The 25,489-nt window shown below is 43.9% G+C and overlaps 1 protein-coding gene and 1 long non-coding RNA gene across 2 annotated transcripts in view; both read right to left on the bottom strand.

Moving 5' to 3' along the window:
* Positions 1-3,245: 3,245 nt before the first annotated feature.
* On the bottom strand, positions 3,246-4,502 carry LOC117448386 (uncharacterized). The gene is made up of 4 exons (XR_004552324.2): positions 4,438-4,502; positions 3,644-3,737; positions 3,339-3,417; positions 3,246-3,257 (listed from the first exon to the last, which is right to left on the bottom strand). It is a non-coding gene; the product is annotated as an uncharacterized lncRNA (long non-coding RNA).
* An 8,188-nt stretch (positions 4,503-12,690) lies between these two features.
* ankrd27 (ankyrin repeat domain 27 (VPS9 domain)) overlaps positions 12,691-25,489 on the bottom strand; it is a 55,695-nt gene continuing 42,896 nt past the window's right edge. The window contains 6 exon segments of the mRNA XM_071203421.1: positions 12,691-12,734; positions 12,803-12,969; positions 13,077-13,237; positions 21,126-21,129; positions 22,670-24,159; positions 25,392-25,443. Of these exon segments, the coding sequence (XP_071059522.1) occupies positions 12,691-12,734; positions 12,803-12,969; positions 13,077-13,237; positions 21,126-21,129; positions 22,670-24,159; positions 25,392-25,443 (1,918 nt within the window).

Raw genomic sequence — 25,489 nt, 5'->3', positions numbered from 1 at the left:
ATTTTTAATAATAAAACTACATTTAATTAATAAAGCACTATTTTGAGTATTTAAAGAAGATTTTTTAAGGAGATAATCCTGGCAAAAACTTTTATTTTCCACCTGTTTTTAAGTCATAAACACAGGAGAGAAAACTTTAGACCAGGATTGAAAAAAAAAACCCTCCCATAATTCGTATTTCCTCGTTTGCCTCTCAGGGCTTTTGCAGTCTTACATCGAGGGTAGGAGAAACCAGACGGCTGGTTACTCCTCCTTTTCATTCACCACCTCCACGACCTGACTCTCCTCGTCCATTGGTCGGGATGGAGGTGGGACAGGAAGCCCCGCCCTATTTTTCTGACGGACGTTGGTCATCACATGACTCCAACTCTCCATTTAGAGGGTCGAGACTGGTGGGGGGAGAATCCTCTGTGGGGTCAGGAGAAGTGTTTGAGGTGTGTGAGGGAGGAGATTCAGATAAGGTGTGTGTAGATACAGTGTATGTTGGAGATGAGGTGTGTGTAGGAAGAGGTTCAGATGAGGTGTGTGTCGATGAGGTGTGTGTAGGAAGAGGTTCGGATGAGGTGTGTGTCGGAGGGTTTTTAGATGAGGTGTGTGTAGGAGGAGATTCAGAAGAAGTGTGTGCAGGAGGGGCTTCAGTAGATGAGGTGTTTGTAGGGGGGTTTTCAGAAGAGTTCTCGGTGTGTGTGTCTTTCGTCTGGTGTCTCTCCTGTGGAGTGTGTTCAGGAGCGTTCTGAGTGTGTTCAGGTGCGTTCTGAGTGTGTTCAGAAGCGTTCTGAGTGTGTTCAGGAGCGTTCTGTGTGTGTTCAGGAGCGTTCTGAGTGTGTTCAGGAGCTTTCTGAGTGTGTTCTGGAGCGTTCTGAGTGTGTTCAGGTGCGTTCTGAGTGTGTTCAGGAGCGTTCTGAGTGTGTTCAGGAGCGTTCTGAGTGTGTTCAGGAGCCTTCTGAGTGTGTTCTGGAGCGTTCCGAGTGTATTCAGGAGCGTTCCGAGTGTGTTCTGGAGCGTTCCGAGTGTGTTCAGGAGCGTTCCGAGTGTGTTCAGGAGCGTTCTGAGTGTGTTCAGGAGCGTTCCGAGTGTGTTCAGGAGCGTTCTGAGTGTGTTCAGGTGCGTTCCAAGTGTGTTCAGGAGCGTTCCGAGTGTGTTCAGGTGCGTTCTGAGTGTGGTTCAGGTGCGTTCTGAGTGTGTTCAGGTGCGTTTCTGAGTGTGTTCAGGTGCGTTCTGAGTGTGTTCAGGAGCGTTCTGAGTGTGTTCAGGAGCGTTCAGAGTGTGTTCAGGTGCGTTCAGAGTGTGTTCAGGTGCGTTCTGAGTGTGTTCAGGTGCGTTCTGAGTGTGTTCAGGTGCGTTCTGAGTGTGTTCAGGTGCGTTCTGAGTGTGTTCAGGAGCGTTCTGAGTGTGTTCAGGTGCGTTCTGAGTGTGTTCAGGAGCGTTCAGAGTGTGTTCAGGTGCGTTCAGAGTGGTGTTCTGGAGCGTTCTGAGTGTGTTCTGGAGCGTTCTGAGTGTGTTCAGGAGCGTTCAGAGTGTGTTCAGGAGCGTTCAGAGTGTGTTTAGGAGCGTTCAGAGTGTGTTCAGGAGCGTTCTGAGTGTGTTCAGGAACGTTCTGAGTGTGCTCTGAAGCGTTCAGAGTGTGTTCAGGAGCGTTCTGAGTGTGTTCTGGAGTGTTCTGAGTGTGTTCAGGTGCGTTCTGAGTGTGTTCAAGTGCGTTCAGAGTGTGTTCAGGTGCGTTCAGAGTGTGTTCAGGTGCGTTTCTGAGTGTGTTCAGGGAGCGTTCTGAGTGTGTTCAGGTGCGTTCTGAGTGTGTTCAGGTGAGTTCAGAGTGTATGTGTGTTCCTCTGTGTGTTCTCCTGAGTCCAGGGTGTGCCAGCGACCCAGGGGCCTCTCCCTGATCCGAGCCCCCACCATCGAGGCTCGCTGAGGGGCTGCTGACCTCCAGGGTCTCCCCCCTCCTCAGCCTCCTCCTCTCCGGACTCTCCTGAGGAAGGAAAATCCAAATCAAACCAGAAAACCGGGAGTAAGAGGGCATCAAACGTTCAAAAAAGATTGAGGGAAACACAGTGGAAAAGCACACATTTTGTTATCTGGAAACATAAGGAATCAATTGTTTAAATAACAGCTATTAGCTTTATTAGTCGGCCCAACACGTGTGTTTTAAACTGTGATTTTCTACCAGAAATACATGACTATAAGAGGCACCTTCATTATCTTAACTCAAACTGTGTGCTTTTTAAAATTTATTTAAATTGTATTTAAATGTTATAGATTTGGATTGTGTTGAGACAAGAATAAATTAATCATGTTTATCCATTTTCTCTTTTGTATAAATGATTTAAACGGTTTATAGAAATAACATTTTTAGCCAGGAAAATCTTTAATGTTCCTTATATTTTCTTTTTTATATAGCCAATAGAGTGGTGTAGGAATGAGTCCTAAAACCAGGAAGGGAGTTTCACCACTTCCTGTTCCCTCGTCTCAGAGCCAATGGGATCTCTCCATAGGGTTTAGGAAACTATCTGAACTAAGGTCTGAGGTTGAGACGCATTGAAGAGACGGATCACGTTTTGTTCTACGACATTAAATCCATCAGCAGTGACCCCCACTGGTGATTTCTGAAGAGTTGACGTGTCTGAAAAACGATGGTTGTTACCAAGTGGCTGAATAGGACTACAGAAGTCGTGGAGGTCGTTGTACGTCATTACGCCGAACACGTAAACACTCCTCTAAGTTAGTTTCTGTTCTGCTTGAAAGCAAGTCCCTGCCTCCTGCAAAGTGTTCAGACTAACACTTTCAACTTGTTCCATCTAGAATCTGTGTGTGTGAATATGGATCTGAAGTCGGCGTGACGTTGAAGTCGTGCTGCTGGAGTCGGCTGTAGTTCCTTTATAGCATAACGTTCTGGCCATTAGATTTATGATTCAAAAATGATAAAAGTAGGGTAGACATGTGGAGATTATCCGGCTTGAACAAAACGTGCATTTATCAAACAGGTTCGTTTTCCACAGACCTGGTTTTTTACAATATTCCAAATCCTATGGAGAAATCCCGTTGCTTTTTGTCGAGGGGACCAGCAGCTTCCTGCAGGGTTTTAGGACGCGTCACTGCACCGCTCTATACCATGCATTCCAGTTGTTATGTTTTACCCGTGAAACCAGTCATTTTGGTGGTGGCATGTAGTGAGGGATTATAACAGTTAAAATAAACTCAAATGTACTCGGGTTGAGGTTCGGTGAACACCTGGACGATCCTTTCTCATCTGATTCATCCTGAATCAAAGCACAGATATTAAAATGACTCAAACTCAATCTTATATTTGGATTATCAGAGAGCTGATCTTTTAGAGCTACCTGCTGATGGACTGAGCTAGTTTCTGTCTCCGGCCATTTGCGTGATCATGAAGCCGCAGACGCTGCACGAAGGAATGAGCTGCAGAGACAACGAGAAATTAATCCTAAATAATAATAATAACAGACTTAAATGAAACAGTTTGGCTACAAATGTACGGAGAGACACTTCAAATACTTCTATTAACAAGCTGTAAATAAATCAGACATTCAGTATGTTGTAAGCATTTTGGTGGCAAAGCTTAAAATGAAAGTTATTTTCTTTTGGACGTGAACAACGTTATTAAAACAATGCTGATATGAATTACCCAGAGCGCCTTTGGGCACAGAGAGGAGTTTGATTGGCTCAGCGTCGGGAGAAAGTCCGGACGCTTGCTGCAGAGCTCTCAGGATCTCCGTGTTCTGAAGGAGGAAGATGTTAAAAAAAGTTAGATGAAAGTTACAAACATCTTTACAAGGGCTGAAAATTAATTACCAATATGTTTTGTTATGACGTTTTCTCTATTTTATATCATATTAAAGTTATTAACCTTGTGTTTCGGACTGACAAACATTCTATTGTCTGACTTTTAATAACCTCATATTATCAAAAAAAGAAAATGTCAATAGAAACCAAGTAAGAAGTAATAAGACAGGTATAAGATATAAATCATACAATAGTTATATTTGATTTAATAAAAAGGCAAACAGAAAAGTCTTCAGCTTGATTGAAAATAAGTTTGGAATTTTAGATATATAAAATAAGCTAGCCTAGAGTGTATTTTATTAAAGGTAAAAAACAATTTTCGGCATTTGACTAAAAAGTAGCATAAATATTGAAACAGTTCGGAAATTGTACGATAAAGTTTAAATATGTGAAAAAAACATGTGAAATTATGTGAACAAATTTCATATAACTTTTGAATAATGCACACAGGAAAAAAACAAACATGTGATGATCTTAAAGAAAAGGAATTACAACGAGCTTAATAATAGCAGAAAAGTGCTGAAAACATTTGTAATTAAAGTCGGAAAATACCAGAAGAATCTTCAAAAAAGACCAGAAAAAGTAGTTTTAATGTCCCTACAGTGTGTGTGTGTGTGTGTGTGTGTGTATCATCACCTTGCCTCCCAGCTCGTAGGCGCATTCCAGCGCTGTCCTGTGCCTCTTGTTCCTGAGGCCCGGCGCCCCCCCCCCCCTCAGCAGCAGCTCCACCAGCGCCTGCTGCCCCCCTCGCACCGCCTCGTGCAGCGCCGTGTTCCCCTGCTGATTAACCACGTTCACCAACGCATCGCTCTATACACACACACACACACACACACACACACCTGCTGACCAGCTTCAGGGGTCCCGACCAGGACATTCAACCTGTCCCTATTCCATCCTGTCTGAAGACGGCTAACATCATTCCTGCCCCCAAAAAGACACCAGTCAGAGAGCTCAACGACTACAGGCCCATAGCCCTAACATCGGCTGTTATGAAATGTTTGGAAAGACTGATAGCCGACTACATCAAAAAGCCAGCCTCCCACCCTCCCTCGACCCTCATCAGTTCGCCTACAGAGCCTACAGATCCACGGATGTGCCATCGCCACGGTCCTTCATACGGCTGTGAGCCACCTAGAAGGCCCAGGCAACTATATCAGGATGCTGTTTGTCGATTTTAGCTCAGCTTTTAACACCATCATACCCGACATACTAGTGGAAAACTGTCAAGCCTATCCCCCCCCCCCCCATCGTATGCGCCTGAGTAAACAATTTCCTAACAGACCGTCCTCAGAGAGTGAAAATAGGCCCCGACTGCTCCTCCATCCGCACCCTCAGCACTGGCCATTATAAAGTCAACCGGCTGCCCCCTGTCCTCTCTGGAACACATCTCCACCTCCAGCTGCCTCAGCAGAGCAAATGAAACTAGGAAATGCATTTCCTGCTGAAAATGCTGTAGATTTTGGCTGAATTTAGCAGAAAAGGCTGAATGTGGTATTAGCTGGATGGTAGCTGCTTTTAGCTACAGTCAGTGTGTTGCTGAACTTAGCGGAGAATGCAGAAAAGTGAAATGATTTGAATCAAAATTGTTCCAGCTCAAATACAATGACTTTGTTGGAAACTTGAAAGTGAAATGTTAAACTGAGAGTAGGAAAAATAGTGAAGAAGCTTAATATTCAAAAGAAAATGTTTTAAAAAAGGTATAAACAAAAAATGTATAGCCTCGATGTCCTGAAATAGCTGAATAATTTAATAGTTGAATGGTTAGCTGAAAGTGGGAGTTAAATCAGATGTACGTAGTAGTATCAGTTCAAGTAGCATTACATCTATAGGGCTTTTCTTTTGAAGGGGTGTGTGGTTTTGGAGAGTTGAGGTGTAGAAAAACTAAATGAGATGTCTGACATCAATCAATGGGAGGTTCACCATAGAAACGTGTGTGTGTAGCATTACTATACTTGTGGGGACCTAAATCTGTTTACATAGTCACGTGTGGGAATTCGCCTCCCTAATGGGGACAAAATGGAGGTCCCCATGAGGGGAAATGTGAATCATTCATTTTAGGGTGAAGACTTGGTTAGGGTTAGGGTAAGTCTCCAGGAAATGCATGTAAGTCAATGTAATGTCCCCTGAAGTGATGTATACAGTACAGTGTGTGTGTGTGTGTGTGTGTGTGTGTGTGTGTGTGTGTGTGTGTGTGTGTGGTGTGTGTGTGTGTGTGTGTGTGTGTGTGTGTGTGTGTGTGTGTGTGTGTGTGTGGTGTGTGTGTGTGTGGTGTGTGTGTGTGTGTGTGTGTGTGTGTGTGTGTGGTGTGTGTGTGTGTGTGTGTGGTGTGTGTCTCACTTTTTCATACCAAGGACCACTTTAAAATAAAAATACTCGCGGACCACCTAACTCCACAAATATCCAAAAACACATCGTTTTTTACAAATCGCCTGAAAATGGTACAAACAAGTGGCCACATGTGTGATTAAGGTGTTGCGCGGGGCTATATCGTGCAATCGAAAATGAAACTTAAGCTCGCTCCATAGCGGAGATATTCCCACGAGAGTGCGGAAACTTAAAGTTATTTATTTATTTCAAATGTGAAATTTTACCAATATACTCACGGACCACTAGGGGGGCGCTCACGGACCACCAGTGGTCCGCGGACCACACTTTGAGAAGCACTGGATTAGATGATGTCACTGTCATGTTTAAGCGTGTCGTGCCCCGCCCGTTTTTGGTTGCGTTTCCACTTTTTCACAGTTTTATGGCTCTCCAAAATCGAGGTTCTTTCCGGGCCAACAACCGGGCTGAGTATGCTAAACTAGAGAGAGAATCGCTGGCAACTCCAACACAATGAACATATTTGACCGTGATTTAATTGTAATACACGTTTCTAAATGATGCTGAAGTAACAACATACTGATACCGGTTAGTACAACCATGAATTAATGCTTTGACAAGTCTTGCAGACAGACGGTAGAGAAACCCTTTAAAATGCGTGTTTTCTGAATGGAGCTCAGCTAAGCTAACGCAGTATATGCTCCGACCGTCCACACTCACAACAACGGCCTACAGACATGAATAAACCAGCGACTGTATTCTCCATGACACAGACAGTCTGTGGTTTGTACTTCTGTCTAGTTTCTGAACAGATACGAGGAGCTGTGAGCTCTGAGGGCTAACAGCTAACGGCTGATGTTGGTTTTGTGGTTCGCATTGAAGATGACGTTGAAATGAATTAGGATCCTAAAGTTCATTCCATCTCACCTGAGGCCCTGCGCAGATAAACTGGTGCAGGTATGTTGCGCACTAGTGAACTTCCAACGTCCTCTCATAAAAGTATGTAGTAGTATACGTTCAAGTAGCATTACATCTATAGGGCTTTTCTTTTGAAGGGGCGTGTGGTTTTGGAGAATGTGAGGTGTAGAAAAACTAAATGAGATGTCTGACATCAATCAATGGGAGGGTCACCCATAAAAATGCGTGTGTGTGTGTATTAGATGATGTCACTGTCATGTTTCATACACATATTTTCAACTCTGTAAGCCCCCCCCCTCTCAATCAACTTCCTCTTGACTGACTTTTCTGTTTATTTTATTTACTATATTATTTGTTTGCCTGTCCCTGTTTGTCTACCCTCCCTCATACTGTAAAGCGTCTTTGAGTTGTAGAAAAGCGCTATATAAAAATGTATTTGTTTTACATTTTGAGTTCATCATTAAACTCAAACAATGTCTTTAAAACTGGGTGCATTTTATTTCTTTTATTTAGGTTCTGCTTAATACACGTGTTAATTTGACTCAGATGTGCTGATAATATCTGCACATATAAATCTTTAAACTGTCTTTTACCTTGAAGTCTGGCCTCTCGTGTCATGTTTGTTTTCTGTCTTTCTCTATCAGAAACGTTCCTCCAAAGAATGGTTTGTGGTTTGGGATTCAGAGGCAGGCTTGAATCAAGAAACCACAATAGTTTTCTGCACGGACTGCCTTTTTTTATTAAGAAATATAATTTTGTAAATATGTTATTCTCTGTAGTCAGAAACCTAACACTCCTAACACCACAACATTGCAAAGGTGAGTAAATGTAAATTAAAACGATTCACAATTTCTTAAAAGTACTATATTTGAAAATGATTGATTTATGATCATTTTCGAGATGGGTTTCCTCCGCCGGGTGGCTGGCGTCTCCCTTAGAGATAAGGTGAGAAGTTCGGTCATCAGGGAGGGACTCGGAGTTGAGCCGCTCCTCCTTCGCGTCGAAAGAAGCCAGTTGAGGTGGTTCGGGCACCTAGTTAGGATGCCACCTGGGCGCCTCCCTAGGGAGGTATTCCAGGCACGTCCAGCTGGGAGGAGACCGAGGGGTAGACCTAGGACCAGGTGGAGGGATTATATCTCTTCGCTGGCCTGGGAGCGCCTTGGGACCCCCCAGTCAGAGCTGGTTGATGAGGGGAAAGGAACGTTTGGGGCTCTCTGCTGGAACTGCTACCTCCGTGACCCGACCACGGATAAGCGGGAGAAGATGGATGGATGATCTTTTTCGTCGAACATATGAACGACTCAAACAAGGATCGCAGCAGCTACAAGAAAGATCTTCAAAGGGGAACCACAACATCCTGAAGATGAGTTTTCTATAAAAAAAATATTTAATTGTAACAGCAGTGCTCTCTGAACTCAGAACAAGTACATTAATATGCCTTTTTGTTTTTCTGTCTTTTTCAGAAACAGTGACAAAGGTGATTATTCCGGCCGTGCCAGCTTTGGACGCATGTGGGCCTTGAAGAAGTCCTCGAGAGCCAACAGGTTAGGGCTGCCAAGTGTCATCTCGGGCTATCGGAATGATGACACTGTCTTTCGTAGTCCAGACCACAAAGTAGCATGTCTCTCTTGCAGTGAGGTGAAGCTGACCTTGCACTTGGTGCCAGTAAGGATGCTCCTCACGCAGGCTGAATGTTTCTCCCTCCTTACTGACACAGAAGCCCTTGATTTGCAATGCTTCACTAAATGTCATTTCCCTGGCTCCGTAGGGACACTTTACCTCCAGCACAGCGGAAGACCCTACCAGACCATCTGGAGATGCCCCCAGCACTCCTGATTGGGAGAGCCACAAACCTGACTCATGGACCTGCATCTGGGTTGCAGTGGTGAATGCCCTGACGCCCTCACATTCATTCATAGTCCCCCACTGTACAGACACAACACCATCAAGGGCCTGTTGTTGCCCTAGCACCCTGGCACTAAGGGAAGCAGTCACACGCTTTGACCTCAGGACAGCTCCAACGTTGCTGCCAGTCAACCTTCCTTTCCTGAACAAATGCCAGTGTGGGTTGGTTCGCTGACCAGTGTAGCCGCCTGAATTGCCCTCTGTTGCTCCTCAGACTATGCCATGCTTGCCACAATTGCCTCAGGTCCCTGATGCCCAACAGATTTGATAATTTCAGGAACAGTAAGTGTTTCCAAGCTGTAGTGTTCCTCTTCTGGCTCGGGGGAGAGAAGCCAAGACATTCCTGAGAACCTGCCCCCGAGTCTGTCCCTCAGCCAGTCACGATCTTCGGAGGTGGGCTCTCTTGTCAGCAGGTTGAATGAGTTATTGGTTGGAGGAAATAGCTCCTCCACTGAATGCGTACGTTTAGCTGCCTTTGGCTTCTTCCATTGACAGGGGGTGTCAGTGCAGCTGAAACTGTGGATGGCAAAGATGGCTAATGCAGCCGCATGACTGCTGGGAGAAATGTGAAGATCACCTGACAGACGCCAGCCATTGGAATGAATGGTGAAAAAAAACGTAGGGATCTTACAATTTCAGAGGCGTTTTTTGTAGAAATACTACGTCCCAAGTTGTGGACCAACGTAGTTATTACACGTTTTTTTGTGAGACTGGGTTGGATACTCAGCTAAATGCTGCCGTCATTAAACGCCATATCATGTTCCCAACCACATCAAGGATTGTTTCTGAAACAGTATGGAGCTCAAACTCTTTTTCTCTCTCAGGTTTACCACAAGGTGAGTTCTTCTTTACACATACTGTCTCCAGTACAGGTTCGCTCTGAGTATTAGCACTGCTTGCTAATGAAAAAGGTGACATTTTGATAAAAAAGTGAAATTCTGAGAAATAAATCGAATCCTTAGAAAAAGTGAAAATTGGAGGAAAACATTTGAACTTTTTAGAAAAAATACACATCCTTGAAAAAAGCGTGATTCTGAAAAAATACATATTCTTTAAAAAGTTCACAATTTTAGAAAAATATCAAATTCTCAGAAAAAGAGAAATGTTGAGAAAAAATAGAAATTTTAAGAGAAATTTAATTATTGAAAGAAAGGTACATTTTCACATTCTGAAAAAAGTCTAATTCTGAAAAAATACATATTCTTAAAAAGTTCACTTTCTCAGAACATTTCTAATTCTGAGAAAAAAAAGTGAAACTTTAAGTGAAATTCTTGGAAAAATATACATTCTGAGAAAAAATGTGAACGATGAAAAATCCTTGGAAAAAGTGAAATGCTTTAATGTTCAAAAAGCTCTATATTGTTCTCATACAGAGATGTGCAGCATTAAGTGTACTTAAAGGTGGGGTAGGTAATTTTGGAGAAACCAGCTCGAGATCGCTAGAATTTGAAAATACACAGCCGAAAAAATCTGCCACTTCCTCACAGAGCCCCTCCTCCAACACACACGAACGCGCACATGACCAATGAGGGCACCAGATAAGTGTGTGCCCAGATGGAAGGCTGACAGGCAGGTAGGCCATCCAGTTACTTTAGCTGGGCCGGCTCAGATGACTGGTCGTGCTTTTTACAGCACTACGGCTTCCACAGATGACTTTTTTTTATGGATTTTTTGTCAAAGCACTTCAGATATTCATTGCTATCGGGAATATAACAAAAAGTGTATCTCGAGCCGGTTTCTCAAACTTACCTACCCCACCTTTAATATATCTCTGTACGGAAACCGAAACGTAAAAACAATTTGGCAACTGTTCAAGGTCAGGGCGATCTCCTGGTCTCAATAACTCTTTGTCTGCACCTGGTCTTTGCAACATTTCTAAATGCAGCTAAACTTTCTTCTAAGACTTTTCCCTTCGTTTCGTATCCAACCCACCAGAACCTGGGATTGGTGATCGTGTCTATTTATTCCATAGTCATAGCAACATCTCATGAGCACAACAAGCCTATCATGTAATAATAAGAATCAACCTTGTAATGTTATATAAAAATAGACTCAACACAAGTAACTGTCAATACATGTTGTACCAATATACTGTAATTAAAGCATGAATCCTGAATCTACCCTTTTAAAACATGTCAGAAAAATGACATTGTCCACAGTATTGAGTATGTATGTCGCTTTGGATAAAAGCATCTAACAAGTAACATGTAATAATAATTAAAAAATCATTTAAAAAGAAACATGTATATACACAGTATTTTACTAATGAAAAAGGAGTGCATGACTTCCATTAGTTATGTAAGCTCGTATGAAACACACAACTTTATAAAATATAAACATTTTCACCCAGAAATTGTAAGAAGTGGCAAATATTTATTTTTTAGTAAATAGTTTTCTGATCATTGTGAGTCATGGCAGCAGGTAGTGCAATCCGTAGATTAAAGTAGATTACATTAGAACATACTCATCAGTATTCATCAGTTTATTTGTATCATCAAGGTAAAACATCTCTGATCAGATTCTGAAAAAATAACAATGTTTACACTGTACTTCCCCGTTGAATACATTACATTTAGTGATAGTGAATTTTTCTGTAGAAAATCAAAGGGTTGTTTCTACTCGGTGTGATTGACAGGAGAGATGATCAGAGGGGCAGAGTTTTTCACCACCATTGTTGTAACAAGGACTAAAGTATGGGTAGAGTTTCTCTTTGAAGCAGCAGCCAGTGAAGGAGTAGATCAGAGCTGCAGCATCAACATCATAAAGGAGACCAGACCCTCCTCATAATCCACAAACACCCCACCTTCTGAGGCTGAGACTTCAGAGAGAGACGGACTGGAGGACCAGCAAAAGCTTTTGTACTCATTTTCATTCCTCAACCCTATCACCCAGTAACCTTTCTGAGGAGACGCTGGGATGATTCCCCTTTCCTCTTGATCGACTCTCTGGCCACTCTAGATCCCAGTCAGTCTTCCCCTTTAACCTGAACCTCGTAATAAAATCTTCCTGAAGAGAAACTCTGCTTTGCTAAGACACAAGCATAAGTATCAAATCTCTCTGGATTGTTTGGGAGCTTCTTCCTCACATCACCATCTTTCACTTGTTTTCCATCATCAGACAGGATGAGGTCAGGATGTGCTGTATCAGGATCAAGAGTCACCTCCACCTCAGACTGCTGGACCCTCTTCAGGCTCCACCTCAGACTGCTGGACCCTCTTCAGCTCCACCTCAGACTGCTGGACCCCTCTTCACCCTCCACCTCAGACTGCTGGACCCTCTTCAGCTCCACCTCGAGCAGCTTCTTTCATCTGTTCCTGAGCGTCTCTCCAGCTGAGTCAAAGCTCTCCCCACAGTCCCCCTCATATGAAGGTGGACGGACCCTGACTTCTGTCCATTTCTTGGTGGGGGGAGCAGCGTTCAGGGACGTGAAGCTTTGGAGGAGGTGGAGCTGGTCTTCAGAGCGTGAGAGCTGCTCCACCTCAGAGCTTCTCTTCTTCAGCTCAGAGGACTTCCTGTTCCAGCTCTTTGATGAAGCCTTCAGCCTGTTCCTCTGTCTCTCTCTGCTTCTCTTTGATGGTGTCCATTGAGCTCGGCCTGGCTTCTCTCAACAGACTCCTTCAGAGCGGTGAAGACCTGAACACCATCTGCTATCTCTCTGTCTGCTCTCCTTCCTACTGAGCTCCACTGAGCGATTTATCCTCCTGGATCTTCAGTCGTCTCTTCTGGATCATCTGCTGAGTTTCAGCCCTCTGTCTTCCCCAGCTCAGCCTTCTTTCCTTCATATCCTTCTTTCAGAGGAACAACATCATGTGTCTTGTGCTCTGAATAGGTTGCAGAGCATGCAGACACACACCCTGGTCGGTCTTACAGAACAGCTCCAGCAGTTTATCGTGCTTCACACACATCCTTCCTTCCAGGTTCTCCTCAGGGTCGATCAGCTGATGTTTCTTCAGGCCTGCTCTTGTCAGGTGAGGCTCCAGGTGAGTCTCACCGTAGGACTCCAGACCACACCAGGCAGGACTTCAGGGCCTTCAGTCTGGTTCCAGTGCAGGCGTCACAGGGAACTTCTCCTGGTTTGAACACGTGTTGCTCTGAGCTGCTGCCTGCTGGCTTTCTGTTGAGCTGACCGTCTGAACTGAGCAGCCATCTCAGAGATGAACGTGTTGACCCGCAGCTCAGGCTTTATGTTGAACACCTCTTTGCAGTATGGGACACTGACTCGGGACATTTCTGTCCCAGTGTTGAGAGATGCAGGCTTTACAGAAGTTGTGTCCACATGGTGTGCTGACTGGATCAGTGAACAACATCCAGACAGATGGAGCACAGAAACTGATCTTCAGTCAGCAGACAGCTGGCAGCAGACATGTCTCTCTGGGGACAAAATGGGTACCAAAAAAAACGAAGTTTAACAACATGTAGTAGAGAATACGGTATGCATACTGTATGTAAAAGCTGACACTAAGTTCACTGTTTGCTTTAAAAGTGAAATACTATCCGTAATGTGTTAAACATAGATAGATCATTTTACAGTTGAATTGAATGTCCTGCTGTAACGCTGTGGCCCATAAACAACACATCCACCTTTTGTTCTGTCACAGTAAAAGCCTATGGACTCATTAAACGGACTCTGCATGTCGCAATGCTTTCACTTACATTGTTTGAAAAGCCTAATGCATCACAATATATTTAATCGTAGCCTGTGATCCCTGCCTGCTACCAGTCACCTATTATGCTATGTTTTGAACAATATGTTATAGGCCATATCTATCCAAAATGTCTCTGAAGTGTTTTGCTCCAAATACCAAACAGAACACCTTATTGTAGCCATGCCTCATACACTCTATTCCAGCCCTGTTACAAAAGTGCTGATTCATGGTCCGTAGCTTTAAATAGAAGAATTTGAATTTGGAGGGATGAAACCCTCTTTAACGGTACGTGCACACGGCAGCGTGCGTTGAAGCTTGCCGGTGGGCGTGTCTGGAGCGCGACCAACAACCAATCACATGAATCTTCCGCTTCCTTTGAAGCTTGACAAGTTGAACTTTTCTGAACTTTTGAAGCGAGCAAAGCGAAGCGACGGAACCACAATGCAGTTCGGCAAAGCGTGCCGTCACTCCATTCAAAGCTTCAACACACGCCGCCGTGTGGACGGGCCGTAATGGTCACACATGCAGAGCACACAGTGACATTTGTTCTCTGCTTTAACCCCATCCTAGTACTAGGAGCAGTGGGCAGCTATTGTACAGCGCCCGGGGAGCAATGGGAGTGGGGGGGGTTGTCCGGTGCCTTGCTAAAGGGCACCACGGCAGGGCCCAGGAGGTGAACTGGGACCTCTCCAAGTAGCATTCCACTCCATACTTTAAGTTTGTTCGGGGACTTGAACCGGCGACCCGGTAGTGAGGAGTGAGGAGACGGCAGAAACTCAGCTAAATGCTGCCGTGATTAAACGCCATATTATGTTCCAAACCAAGTCAAGGATTATATTTACTGAAACAGTATGGAGGAACTCAAATGCTCTTTCTCTCTCAGGTTTACCACGAGGTGAAGTTCCTTTTTTATTTCCTACTTTTTCACACACTCTCTCCAGCCACAGTTTAGCTCTGAGTGTTAGTCGATGCCTTGCTAATGAAAATACAGACCATATTACTTCCAAAACACGTCACGCATTGTTTCTCGATAGCAACGTTTTCTTATAGGGGACTATAGGTTGGGACATTTTTGTAATGTGCATGACCGCAGCAAATCTGGATCAGCCTCCGTTGTTCCTCCGTTTTTAGAGATTTGGATAAAGAGGAAAGCGAGAGGGTTGTCTTTTTCTGACACCTTTAGCCGCGGTCACACTGCGTAATTTTCCCACAAAGGTTATGCGAACTTAGTTCATGATCGCGTTCACACCAAAAAGAGCCGGTACTAAAGTAGTTCATGCGAACCTTTTACCCGCTCGAAAGTCCCTGCTAGAGAGCAGGGACTTTCGAGCGGCTCTTTTGTGAGAAAAGAGCTATATTACTGATTGGCTGGGGCGGATTGCAAACCACGCCCGTAAAACTCCCAAAAAGTTTTGTGGAAGCCGCCATTTTATTATCCTCGCATTAGCATTATTAGCATTAGCATTAGCCCAGCGCAGAAACGCAGAGAGACTAACTTATGGCAAAACAAAATAAAACATGGGAGCGGTGGAGATGAGGAGGGTAGGCGTTCTGGCGATTTACTCGGAAGGCTTCAGTAGAAGCTGCCAGTCCCCAGCTCCGGGACTTCCGGCGGGGAATTTGGGCGACAGTATACGCCGTGAAGTGATTTGCGGCCTGCCAGGAAACCCAAAGCAGAAGAAGAAGAAGTGACGTCAGCGGCTTCATTTGCCTAATTCACCCCCAGGGACTTATTCTGGTGTGAACGCGATCTGTACTTAGTTCATGAGAACTAAAGAGGTTCGCATGAACTAAGTTCGCATGAACCTTTGTGGGAAAAGTACCGCAGTGTGAACGCGGCTTTTGTGAGTCTCCTTACACACCGGGGACACACAAGTATAAAAGACATCAAGAAGTGCATTTTGCATAATAAGTGACCTTTAAATGACTGAAGCATGTGGCTATTAGCTGCGTGATAGTTATTCAAAGAGAAGGAGCACATGGATGCTAGCCTCTGCAGACCATTGACATGCACAGAAACCTATAGAACACTACAGGAAAGGGAAACACCCTAAAAGCATAATAGGGCTTCTTAAAAAATGTCCCCGAGAGGAATTCCTGAGGTTTGGAGTTTATACCTGATGTTGAAACATTGTCAATTATCAGCTTTGCTGCTTGTAGTAGAAATTATAATTCCCTTCAGAGAAACTGATAAATGAGTCATGTAGAAATTTTGTCTTTAACAAAGTAATAAAGAAAGTCAAATACGATCTAAAATGGAGGAACAGAGCAGCTTCACCCTCAGAGGCTAAAGAGGGTCTCTGCACCCCGAACACAGCTCACATTCCCACTAGTAGAAGAAAGAAAACAGTCTACTAATCCTACCCAAACATTCTGTTAGGACATTCTCTAAACATTCCCACCATAAAACCTCCCAGTCCTTAACCATTTGCAAATCCACCTTTTGCCCTCTGAAATGTAAAACCTAAACATACATATACATATAGGTATAGATCTTTTAAACACGTATGAGACTAAGAAAACCGTCACCGTTTACATCTAAATGTCGTGCCCTTACAGACTACACAAAAAGAGACCTCCCAAACAATCTGAGCTAGGCTAGTTAGCTGTTAGCACGCCTGGCTGTTCCTGTTCTTCGTCTCGTGTTTAGTGAGGCGGTGTGTGTCTGTAGTGCACTCACCAGTGTGGCAGAGGTTCTGCTGTGTGGTGAGGAGAAGCTGCTGGATTCAGTAGTTTATTCAGAGAAACAGAGACGCTGTCTGGACCGCAGCTCTGCTCACCACTAACTTTCACTTTCGTTTCTGTGAGGTCTCCTGTTTCAGTGTGGCTCCTCCTCTCAGTGTAGGCTTCTGTGAGTGAGCGCGTGTCACTCTCTGGGGAGGACATTAACTCATCTTTGTAACAAGTGGTTTACTTTGAGTCTATTCTAGTCCCTCTACACCCCACAGACCCTCTAATTAACCAACTCTCTGTTTCCCCTACATGTAATGTCGCATTTCTACTGCTTTCCCTGCTTTAATCCTATTTACTGATACAAATGTATAAAAGCAAAGATGGACACTTTCTTCTCCGGGCCACATTCAGGCTTCTCTGTGATTTTGAGTTTTCACAATTATTACAGTAGAATTCTTCTTTCAAATAACTTGTTTTCATTTTCAGATCGAGTAGCCCTTAATCACTTTCACCACTGGAAAATCCAATGTGTGTTTAATCAGAGTAATGAATTAATGTCTACGAGGGATTTGTAATGTCTCAATGTGTAGATATGTGAAGTATAGGAGATTAAGAGTTTCTTTAACTCATGCATTCATGTCATTAGTTTCAGTGTCAGACTGGTCATTTCTAAGAAGCACGCATCAGGCTGCAGTTAGTATATAAAACCCACAGGGCTGCCATGCAGTCATGGTGAATACTTGAACTCCTTCACTTGGGGGTAAGGACTCATTCCCTACTTGGAAGTGGACAGTCCATCGGTTTTCCTGCTGAGAACCCATGGCCTCAGATTTGGAGGTGCTGATCCTCATCCAGCCACTTCACACTCGGTTGCGAACCGATCCAGTGAGTGCTGAAGGTCCGCAGACCGATGAAGCCATCAGAACCACATCATCTGCAAAAGCAGTGGTGCAATCCTTAGGTCCACCGAACTGCAGACCCCCCCCCCCCCACGACTACGCCTCGAAATCCGATCCATGTATATTACAAACAGGATTGGTGACAAAGCGCAGCCCTGGCGGAGGCCAACCCTCACCGGAAATGGGTCCGACTTACTTGCCGAGGACCCGGACACAGCTCTCGCTTTGGGAGTACAGAGATTGGATGGCCCTCTGAGTAGAGACCCCCTCACCCCATACTCCCGCAGGCACCTCCCACAGTAACTCCCTGGGAACCCGGTCATACGCCTTCTCCAAGTCTACAAAACACATTGTAAGACCGGATAAGCGTACTCCCAGGCCCCCTCCAGGATCCCTTGCGAGAGTAAAAAGCTGTTCCTCCTCAATCTGAGGTTCGACAATCGGCCTATCGTATTATCTTATCGTATTTCTCCCCATTAACTGGGGGTGTGTCGACAGACGGTCCAGTTGTGACACGGTTCACCACTGTCTCACAGCGAGTCGTGTGTGGTTTGACAGATTCACGGTTCCTCCCCACTTGCCCCTTTCACACCAGCGCCTTTTCAGCTCCGGCTCGGAGCTGGAGCCTGAAAAGCGCCGGTGTTTTCCTGTTTCACACCGGAGCGGCGCCGGCTCGTAGCTCCGGAATCCGCTTCATTTTCCAGCTCCAAAAAATTGTCGGTCCAGAGGCAAGAGCTTTGGAGCTAAGAGGTGACGTCGCTTACGTCTCTCTTACGTCGAGGCGTGCAGGAAACTAAACCCCCCTCCCATGGGTCGACTGTCAGCCTGCCTACAAGCAGTAGTGCCTATAAACACACTTTATAAAGTCAGGCAGCACTAACCAGGCTTCGTGGTGGATTCTGTTTATCTGTGCCTTACTTTGACCATCCGTCGCTGTTATCGATCATTGTGGAGAGAGGCAGACGTGTTGTTTTGTATTATTGCAGCTATTGGATGCAAGTAGTCAGTTTAGCTTCGGTTGCTATGCCAACATCACCCGTTTTATACCAGAGAAACTTTCATAACAACGTTGTGATACCAAACAGTGTCAATTCAGACTGACACACATTCACTTAGGCTAAGGGGAACTGGGGATATGCATCAGCTGCTTGTGTGAGTCGGACAGTGAATACTTTAGAGCGGCCGCTGCAGTGCGAGCTAACGGGAGCTAACGGGAGAATACTCCCGTGGAAGAGCAGCACTGCAGCGGTCGGTAAATGCTGCAGAAACACATGAATAAACAATGAACCACGGCACTCTGGAGCAAAGCATAAGGTTGGAGAAGTCGTTATTCAATTTATTCTGGCTTCGTGTGATTAAAAGCAACACGATCATCGACCCAACGCTGTTGTTGTTGTTGTTGTTGTGAGCTGCCGTTGGGGAGCAAATCAGCGATGTAAACGGTGACGTCATGGGGCAGCTCTGGGGCGCCAGTGGGCGGTGTGCACAGAGCGGGAGCTGAAAATATCCACTCAGTGTGAAACATATTGCTCCTATTATACTCATTTTCAACAACATATAATATGTCTCAGATATAAAGTTGTATTGTTTGTTATTCATTTGATTTATCATTTAAAAGCCATGCCAATGTTTTCATTACATACTGTTAATATAAACCGGAACAAAAACGTCAATCTCATAATAAAATTAGTCTCAATGATTTATTATATGTATTATCAAGGTGTGAATTAAAGAAGGCACATTCACATCATTTAAAAAACATCCAAAACCGTAAAAATAAAACCAGTGGTACAAAAATAATTAAGGCTCGACTTCTGCAGTTTAGCGGCTTCGACATCCTTTCATGTTAAAGTGAAAAACAATGGACACAAAATGGACGAAACACATCGAGTCTGAAGCTTCATCCTCACCGAAACAAATAACATGAACATGTGACATTATTATGAACAGAAACACTGACGGAGACGTTTCTGCAGACGCTTCATTTCGTTGTAATGCACTGAACATCTAATGTTAAAGGACCAAACTGAAGGCTCAGCGAATACTCGGTTTTCCATCACCGATGACCAATGGAATTAGAGCACATCATTTCACACATATTAAAACAAAAACATTAACCTATTTTTTTTTTAAGGAGGAATTAAAAAGAATAATTATTTCCTCTTATTAAATTCTTTGCCTGCTCTAAAATAAATCCTATGTTTTTGTTAAATATCCATTTGAGCCCATAATTCTTCATCCATTATGTATTTGGTGACTTTTATTCCCTTGATATGCTGGAAACTACTGCCAAAGATATCCTTAACAAATGGTGTGGAGATGAAGTGTGTGTAGGAGATACAGGTGAGGTGTTGATGGAGTGTGTGTGGGAGGGGCTTTAGTAGATGAAGTGTGTGTAGTCTTCACACTGGCTTCCTGTGTCTCAAAGAATAGATTTCTAAATACTGCTGCTGGTTTATAAAGCTTTGAATGGTTTAGGCCCAAAATACATGTCTGACCTCCTGCTAAATGATGAACCATCCAGATCTCTCAGGTCTTCAGGGACTGGTCAGCTTTCTGTCCCCAGAGACAGAACTAAACATGGAGAAGCAGCGTTCAGTTATTATGCTCCAAACATCTGGAACAAACTCCCAGAAACCTGCAGGTCCGCTGCAACTCTGACTACTTTTAAATCCAGCAAGAAGACTTTTCTCTTTGTCGCTGCTTTTAATTGAACTATTCACATCTTAAACTGCACTGTAACTTTTATCCATGTATTTTTTCTTTTAATGTTTATTTTATTAGCTTTTCTTTTTTAATGCTTAATGTCTTTCATTTTTTGTAAAGCACTTTGAATTGCCTTGTGTTGAAAAGTGCTATATAAATAAACTTGCCTTGCCTTGGGTGGGGCTTTAGTAGATGAAGTGTGTGTGGGAGGGGCTTTAGTGAAGTGTGTGTGGGAGGGGCTTTAGTAGATGAAGTGTGTGTGGGTGGGGCTTTAGTAGATGAAGTGTGAGTAGGAGGGGCTTTAGTAGATGAAGTGTGTGTGGGAGGGGCTTTAGTAGGTGAAGTGTGTGTGGGTGGGGCTTTAGTAGATGAAGTGTGTGTGGGAGGGGCTTTAGTAGTGTGTGGGAGGGGCTTTAGTAGATGAAGTGTGAGTAGGAGGGGCTTTAGTAGATGAAGTGTGTGTGGGAGGGGCTTTAGTAGATGAAGTGTGTGTGGGAGGGGCTTTAGTAGATGAAGTGTGTGTGGGAGGGGCTTTAGTAGTGTGTGGGAGGGGCTTTAGTAGATGAAGTGTGTGTGGGAGGGGCTTTAGTAGATGAAGTGTGTGTGGGAGGGGCTTTAGTAGATGAAGTGTGAGTGGGAGGGGCTTTAGTAGATGAAGTGTGTGTGGGAGGGGCTTTAGTAGATGAAGTGTGTGTGGGAGGGGCTTTAGTAGTGTGTGGGAGGGGCTTTAGTAGATGAGTGTGTGTGGGAGGGGCTTTAGTAGATGAAGTGTGAGTGGGAGGGGCTTTAGTAGATGAAGTGTGTGTGGGAGGGGCTTTAGTAGTGTGTGGGAGGGGCTTTAGTAGATGAAGTGTGTGTGGGAGGGGCTTTAGTAGATGAAGTGTGTGTGGGAGGGGCTTTAGTAGATGAAGTGTGTGTGGGAGGGGCTTTAGTAGAAGAAGTGTGTGGGGGGGTTTCAGAAGAGTTCTCACTGCTGACAGGTTTCTGGTGAAATAAATGAATATATTTATATGAAAATAACTAAAGAAATCAGCAGCATTTTTCAAATCAAAGTAAGACTTTTATTGTAAAACAAGGGAATTAACCCAAAATATTTCAGTATGATTTTATAAATAGTTAGAAGCATTGATGCAACATTTTTTTGTATTTAATGGGATATAAAACATTAAAAACCAGCAGTGTGATCCTTTAACCTGAACTATATCTGAGCAGAAAACACACATTTTTGACATTCAGGAAAAAAAAAATCTACCTCTCTGAACACAAGACAAGGGGTCATAAATAAATTAAAAATAATCCTAATAAAAATATAAATGGAGTAGTTGGATGTTAAACGGGGAAAAATATCAAACAAACCAAACTTCAAATCAAACATTTGAACACTGAACATTTCAAGTAAAACTACATGTTTTCCCACTAAAGTCTGACAGAGCTACAGGCTCACGGCTGAACTCTAAAGCAAACCGTTTTCATGTCCGTTTGCATCCCTTTTTCTTATTTTGTGGAGCCAAGAAAGTGCTTCAAACTCAAGAGAAGAGAGGAGGACTTTATCCCGGCTGGTGGATAAGACCAACGAGATCCAATTGCATTTCTGCAGAAACTTGAAAAACTTCAATGCAGGATCAGTTACACAAACATGTTGGAATCAAATGGATTAAAATACAGTCATAAGCATCAACAGTCAGTGGTTTTCTACCGGAGATACAGCGACTATAAGAGGCAAGCTTCATTCTCTGATATCAAACTGTGTGCTTTTAGTTTTTGGCCTCTGCATGAGCAGAAAGCGTGTCGATCCATATTCTAAAGTCTGATCCAATAACGTTTTCTCATGTATGTCTGATTTAAAGGGTTACAAATAAGTTGTTGCCAGGAAAAGCTTTTGTCAAGATAATTTATCTGAAAGAAATGTTGAAAACCGGAGGAAAAATAAGATTTGGAGGTGATTCATAATTTTTGTGTTAGGTCTTTGTTGTTGTAATACTGTTTTTGGCCGCAAGAGGTTGATAGGTGTGCTCACTACGCTACGTTCTGAATATTAAAGTATTTATGATGTTTTAGTTTCTCCAAATACTGGTAGGCTATTGCAAGTCAAGTTATAATACTGTACTGCCTTTATTTGGGCTATAAATGTATTTTAATCTGCGTTAATCAGCTGGTAGTGGTGGTGCCAAATTGGAGCCTCTGGTGGCCAAAGTGAGTATTACAACAAGCGCTTTAAAAATGTAAAATAATGCTTTATTATTATTAAATAAAGCAATATTATCACTATGCAATTCTTCTAAACAATAGTAATTATTAATAGAAATACTAATATATTTTCGATTTTTAATAATAAAACTACATTTAATTAATAAAGCACTATTTTGAGTATTTAAAGAAGATTTTTTAAGGAGATAATCCTGGCAAAAACTTTTATTTTCCACCTGTTTTTTAAGTCATAAACACAGGAGAGAAAACTTTAGACCAGGATTGAAAAAAAAAACCCTCCCATAATTCGTATTTCCTCGTTGCCTCTCAGGGCTTTTGCAGTCTTACATCGAGGGTAGGAGAAACCAGACGGCTGGTTACTCCTCCTTTTCATTCACCACCTCCACGACCTGACTCTCCTCGTCCATTGGTCGGGATGGAGGTGGGACAGGAAGCCCCGCCCTATTTTTCTGACGGACGTTGGTCATCACATGACTCCAACTCTCCATTTAGAGGGTCGAGACTGGTGGGGGGAGAATCCTCTGTGGGGTCAGGAGAAGTGTTTGAGGTGTGTGAGGGAGGAGATTCAGATAAGGTGTGTGTAGATACAGTGTATGTTGGAGATGAGGTGTGTGTAGGAAGAGGTTCAGATGAGGTGTGTGGTCGATGAGGGTGTGTGTAGGAAGAGGTTCGGATGAGGTGTGTGTCGGAGGGTTTTTAGATGAGGTGTGTGTAGGAGGAGATTCAGAAGAAGTGTGTGCAGGAGGGGCTTCAGTAGATGAGGTGTTTGTAGGGGGGTTTTCAGAAGAGTTCTCGGTGTGTGTGTCTTTCGTCTGGTGTCTCTCCTGTGGAGTGTGTTCAGGAGCGTTCTGAGTGTGTTCAGGTGCGTTCTGAGTGTGTTCAGAAGCGTTCTGAGTGTGTTCAGGAGCGTTCTGTGTGTGTTCAGGAGCGTTCTGAGTGTGTTCAGGAGCTTTCTGAGTGTGTTCTGGAGCGTTCAGAGTGTGTTCAGGTGCGTTCTGAGTGTGTTCAGGAGCGTTCTGAGTGTGTTCAGGAGCGTTCTGAGTGTGTTCAGGAGCCTTCTGAGTGTGTTCTGGAGCGTTCCGAGTGTATTCAGGAGCGTTCCGAGTGTGTTCTGGAGCGTTCCGAGTGTGTTCAGGAGCGTTCCGAGTGTGTTCAGGAGCGTTCTGAATGTGTTCAGGAGCGTTCCGAGTGTGTTCAGGAGCGTTCTGAGTGTGTTCAGGTGCGTTCCAAGTGTGTTCAGGAGCGTTCCGAGTGTGTTCAGGTGCGTTCTGAGTGTGTTCAGGTGCGTTCTGAGTGTGTTCAGGTGCGTTCTGAGTGTGTTCAGGTGCGTTCTGAGTGTGTTCAGGAGCGTTCTGAGTGTGTTCAGGAGCGTTCAGAGTGTGTTCAGGTGCGTTCAGAGTGTGTTCAGGTGCGTTCTGAGTGTGTTCAGGTGCGTTCTGAGTGTGTTCAGGTGCGTTCTGAGTGTGTTCAGGTGCGTTCTGAGTGTGTTCAGGAGCGTTCTGAGTGTGTTCAGGTGCGTTCTGAGTGTGTTCAGGAGCGTTCAGAGTGTGTTCAGGTGCGTTCAGAGTGTGTTCTGGAGCGTTCTGAGTGTGTTCAGGAGCGTTCTGAGTGTGTTCAGGAGCGTTCAGAGTGTGTTCAGGAGCGTTCAGAGTGTGTTTAGGAGCGTTCAGAGTGTGTTCAGGAGCGTTCTGAGTGTGTTCAGGAACGTTCTGAGTGTGCTCTGAAGCGTTCAGAGTGTGTTCAGGAGCGTTCTGAGTGTGTTCTGGAGTGTTCTGAGTGTGTTCAGGTGCGTTCTGAGTGTGTTCAAGTGCGTTCAGAGTGTGTTCAGGTGCGTTCAGAGTGTGTTCAGGTGCGTTCTGAGTGTGTTCAGGAGCGTTCTGAGTGTGTTCAGGTGCGTTCTGAGTGTGTTCAGGTGAGTTCAGAGTGTATGTGTGTTCCTCTGTGTGTTCTCCTGAGTCCAGGGTGTGCCAGCGACCCAGGGGCCTCTCCCTGATCCGAGCCCCACCATCGAGGCTCGCTGAGGGGCTGCTGACCTCCAGGGTCTCCCCCCTCCTCAGCCTCCTCCTCTCCGGACTCTCCTGAGGAAGGAAAATCCAAATCAAACCAGAAAACCGGGAGTAAGAGGGCATCAAACGTTCAAAAAAGATTGAGGGAAACACAGTGGAAAAAGCACACATTTTGTTATCTGGAAACATAAGGAATCAATTGTTTAAATAACAGCTATTAGCTTTATTAGTCGGCCCAACACGTGTGTTTTAACTGTGATTTTCTACCAGAAATACATGACTATAAGAGGCACCTTCATTATCTTAACTCAAACTGTGTGCTTTTTAAAATTTATTTAAATTGTATTTAAATGTTATAGATTTGGATTGTGTTGAGACAAGAATAAATTAATCATGTTTATCCATTTTCTCTTTTGTATAAATGATTTAAACGGTTTATAGAAATAACATTTTTAGCCAGGAAAATCTTTAATGTTCCTTATATTTTCTTTTTTATATAGCCAATAGAGTGGTGTAGGAATGAGTCCTAAAACCAGGAAGGGAGTTTCACCACTTCCTGTTCCCTCGTCTCAGAGCCAATGGGATCTCTCCATAGGGTTTAGGAAACTATCTGAACTAAGGTCTGAGGTTGAGACGCATTGAAGAGACGGATCACGTTTTGTTCTACGACATTAAATCCATCAGCAGTGACCCCACTGGTGATTTCTGAAGAGTTGACGTGTCTGAAAAACGATGGTTGTTACCAAGTGGCTGAATAGGACTACAGAAGTCGTGGAGGTCGTTGTACGTCATTACGCCGAACACGTAAACACTCCTCTAAGTTAGTTTCTGTTCTGCTTGAAAGCAAGTCCCTGCCTCCTGCAAAGTGTTCAGACTAACACTTCAACTTGTTCCATCTAGAATCTGTGTGTGTGAATATGGATCTGAAGTCGGCGTGACGTTGAAGTCGTGCTGCTGGAGTCGGCTGTAGTTCCTTTATAGCATAACGTTCTGGCCATTAGATTTATGATTCAAAAATGATAAAAGTAGGGTAGACATGTGGAGATTATCCGGCTGAACAAAACGTGCATTTATCAAACAGGTTCGTTTTCCACAGACCTGGTTTTTTACAATATTCCAAATCCTATGGAGAAATCCCGTTGCTTTTTTGTCGAGGGGACCAGCAGCTTCCTGCAGGGTTTTAGGACGCGTCACTGCACCGCTCTATACCATGCATTCCATTGTTATGTTTTACCCGTGAAACCAGTCATTTTGGTGTGGCATGTAGTGAGGGATTATAACAGTTAAAATAAACTCAAATGTACCGGGTTGAGGTTCGGTGAACACCTGGACGATCCTTTCTTCATCTGATTCATCCTGAATCAAAGCACAGATATTAAAATGACTCAAACTCAATCTTATA

Source organism: Pseudochaenichthys georgianus, chromosome 6 (genome assembly GCF_902827115.2).
Source record: "Pseudochaenichthys georgianus chromosome 6, fPseGeo1.2, whole genome shotgun sequence".
In the NCBI taxonomy this organism is placed as follows: Eukaryota; Metazoa; Chordata; class Actinopteri; order Perciformes; family Channichthyidae; genus Pseudochaenichthys; species Pseudochaenichthys georgianus.
Note: the sequence above shows the minus strand (reverse complement) of the source record. Positions and strands in the feature narration are given on the sequence as shown.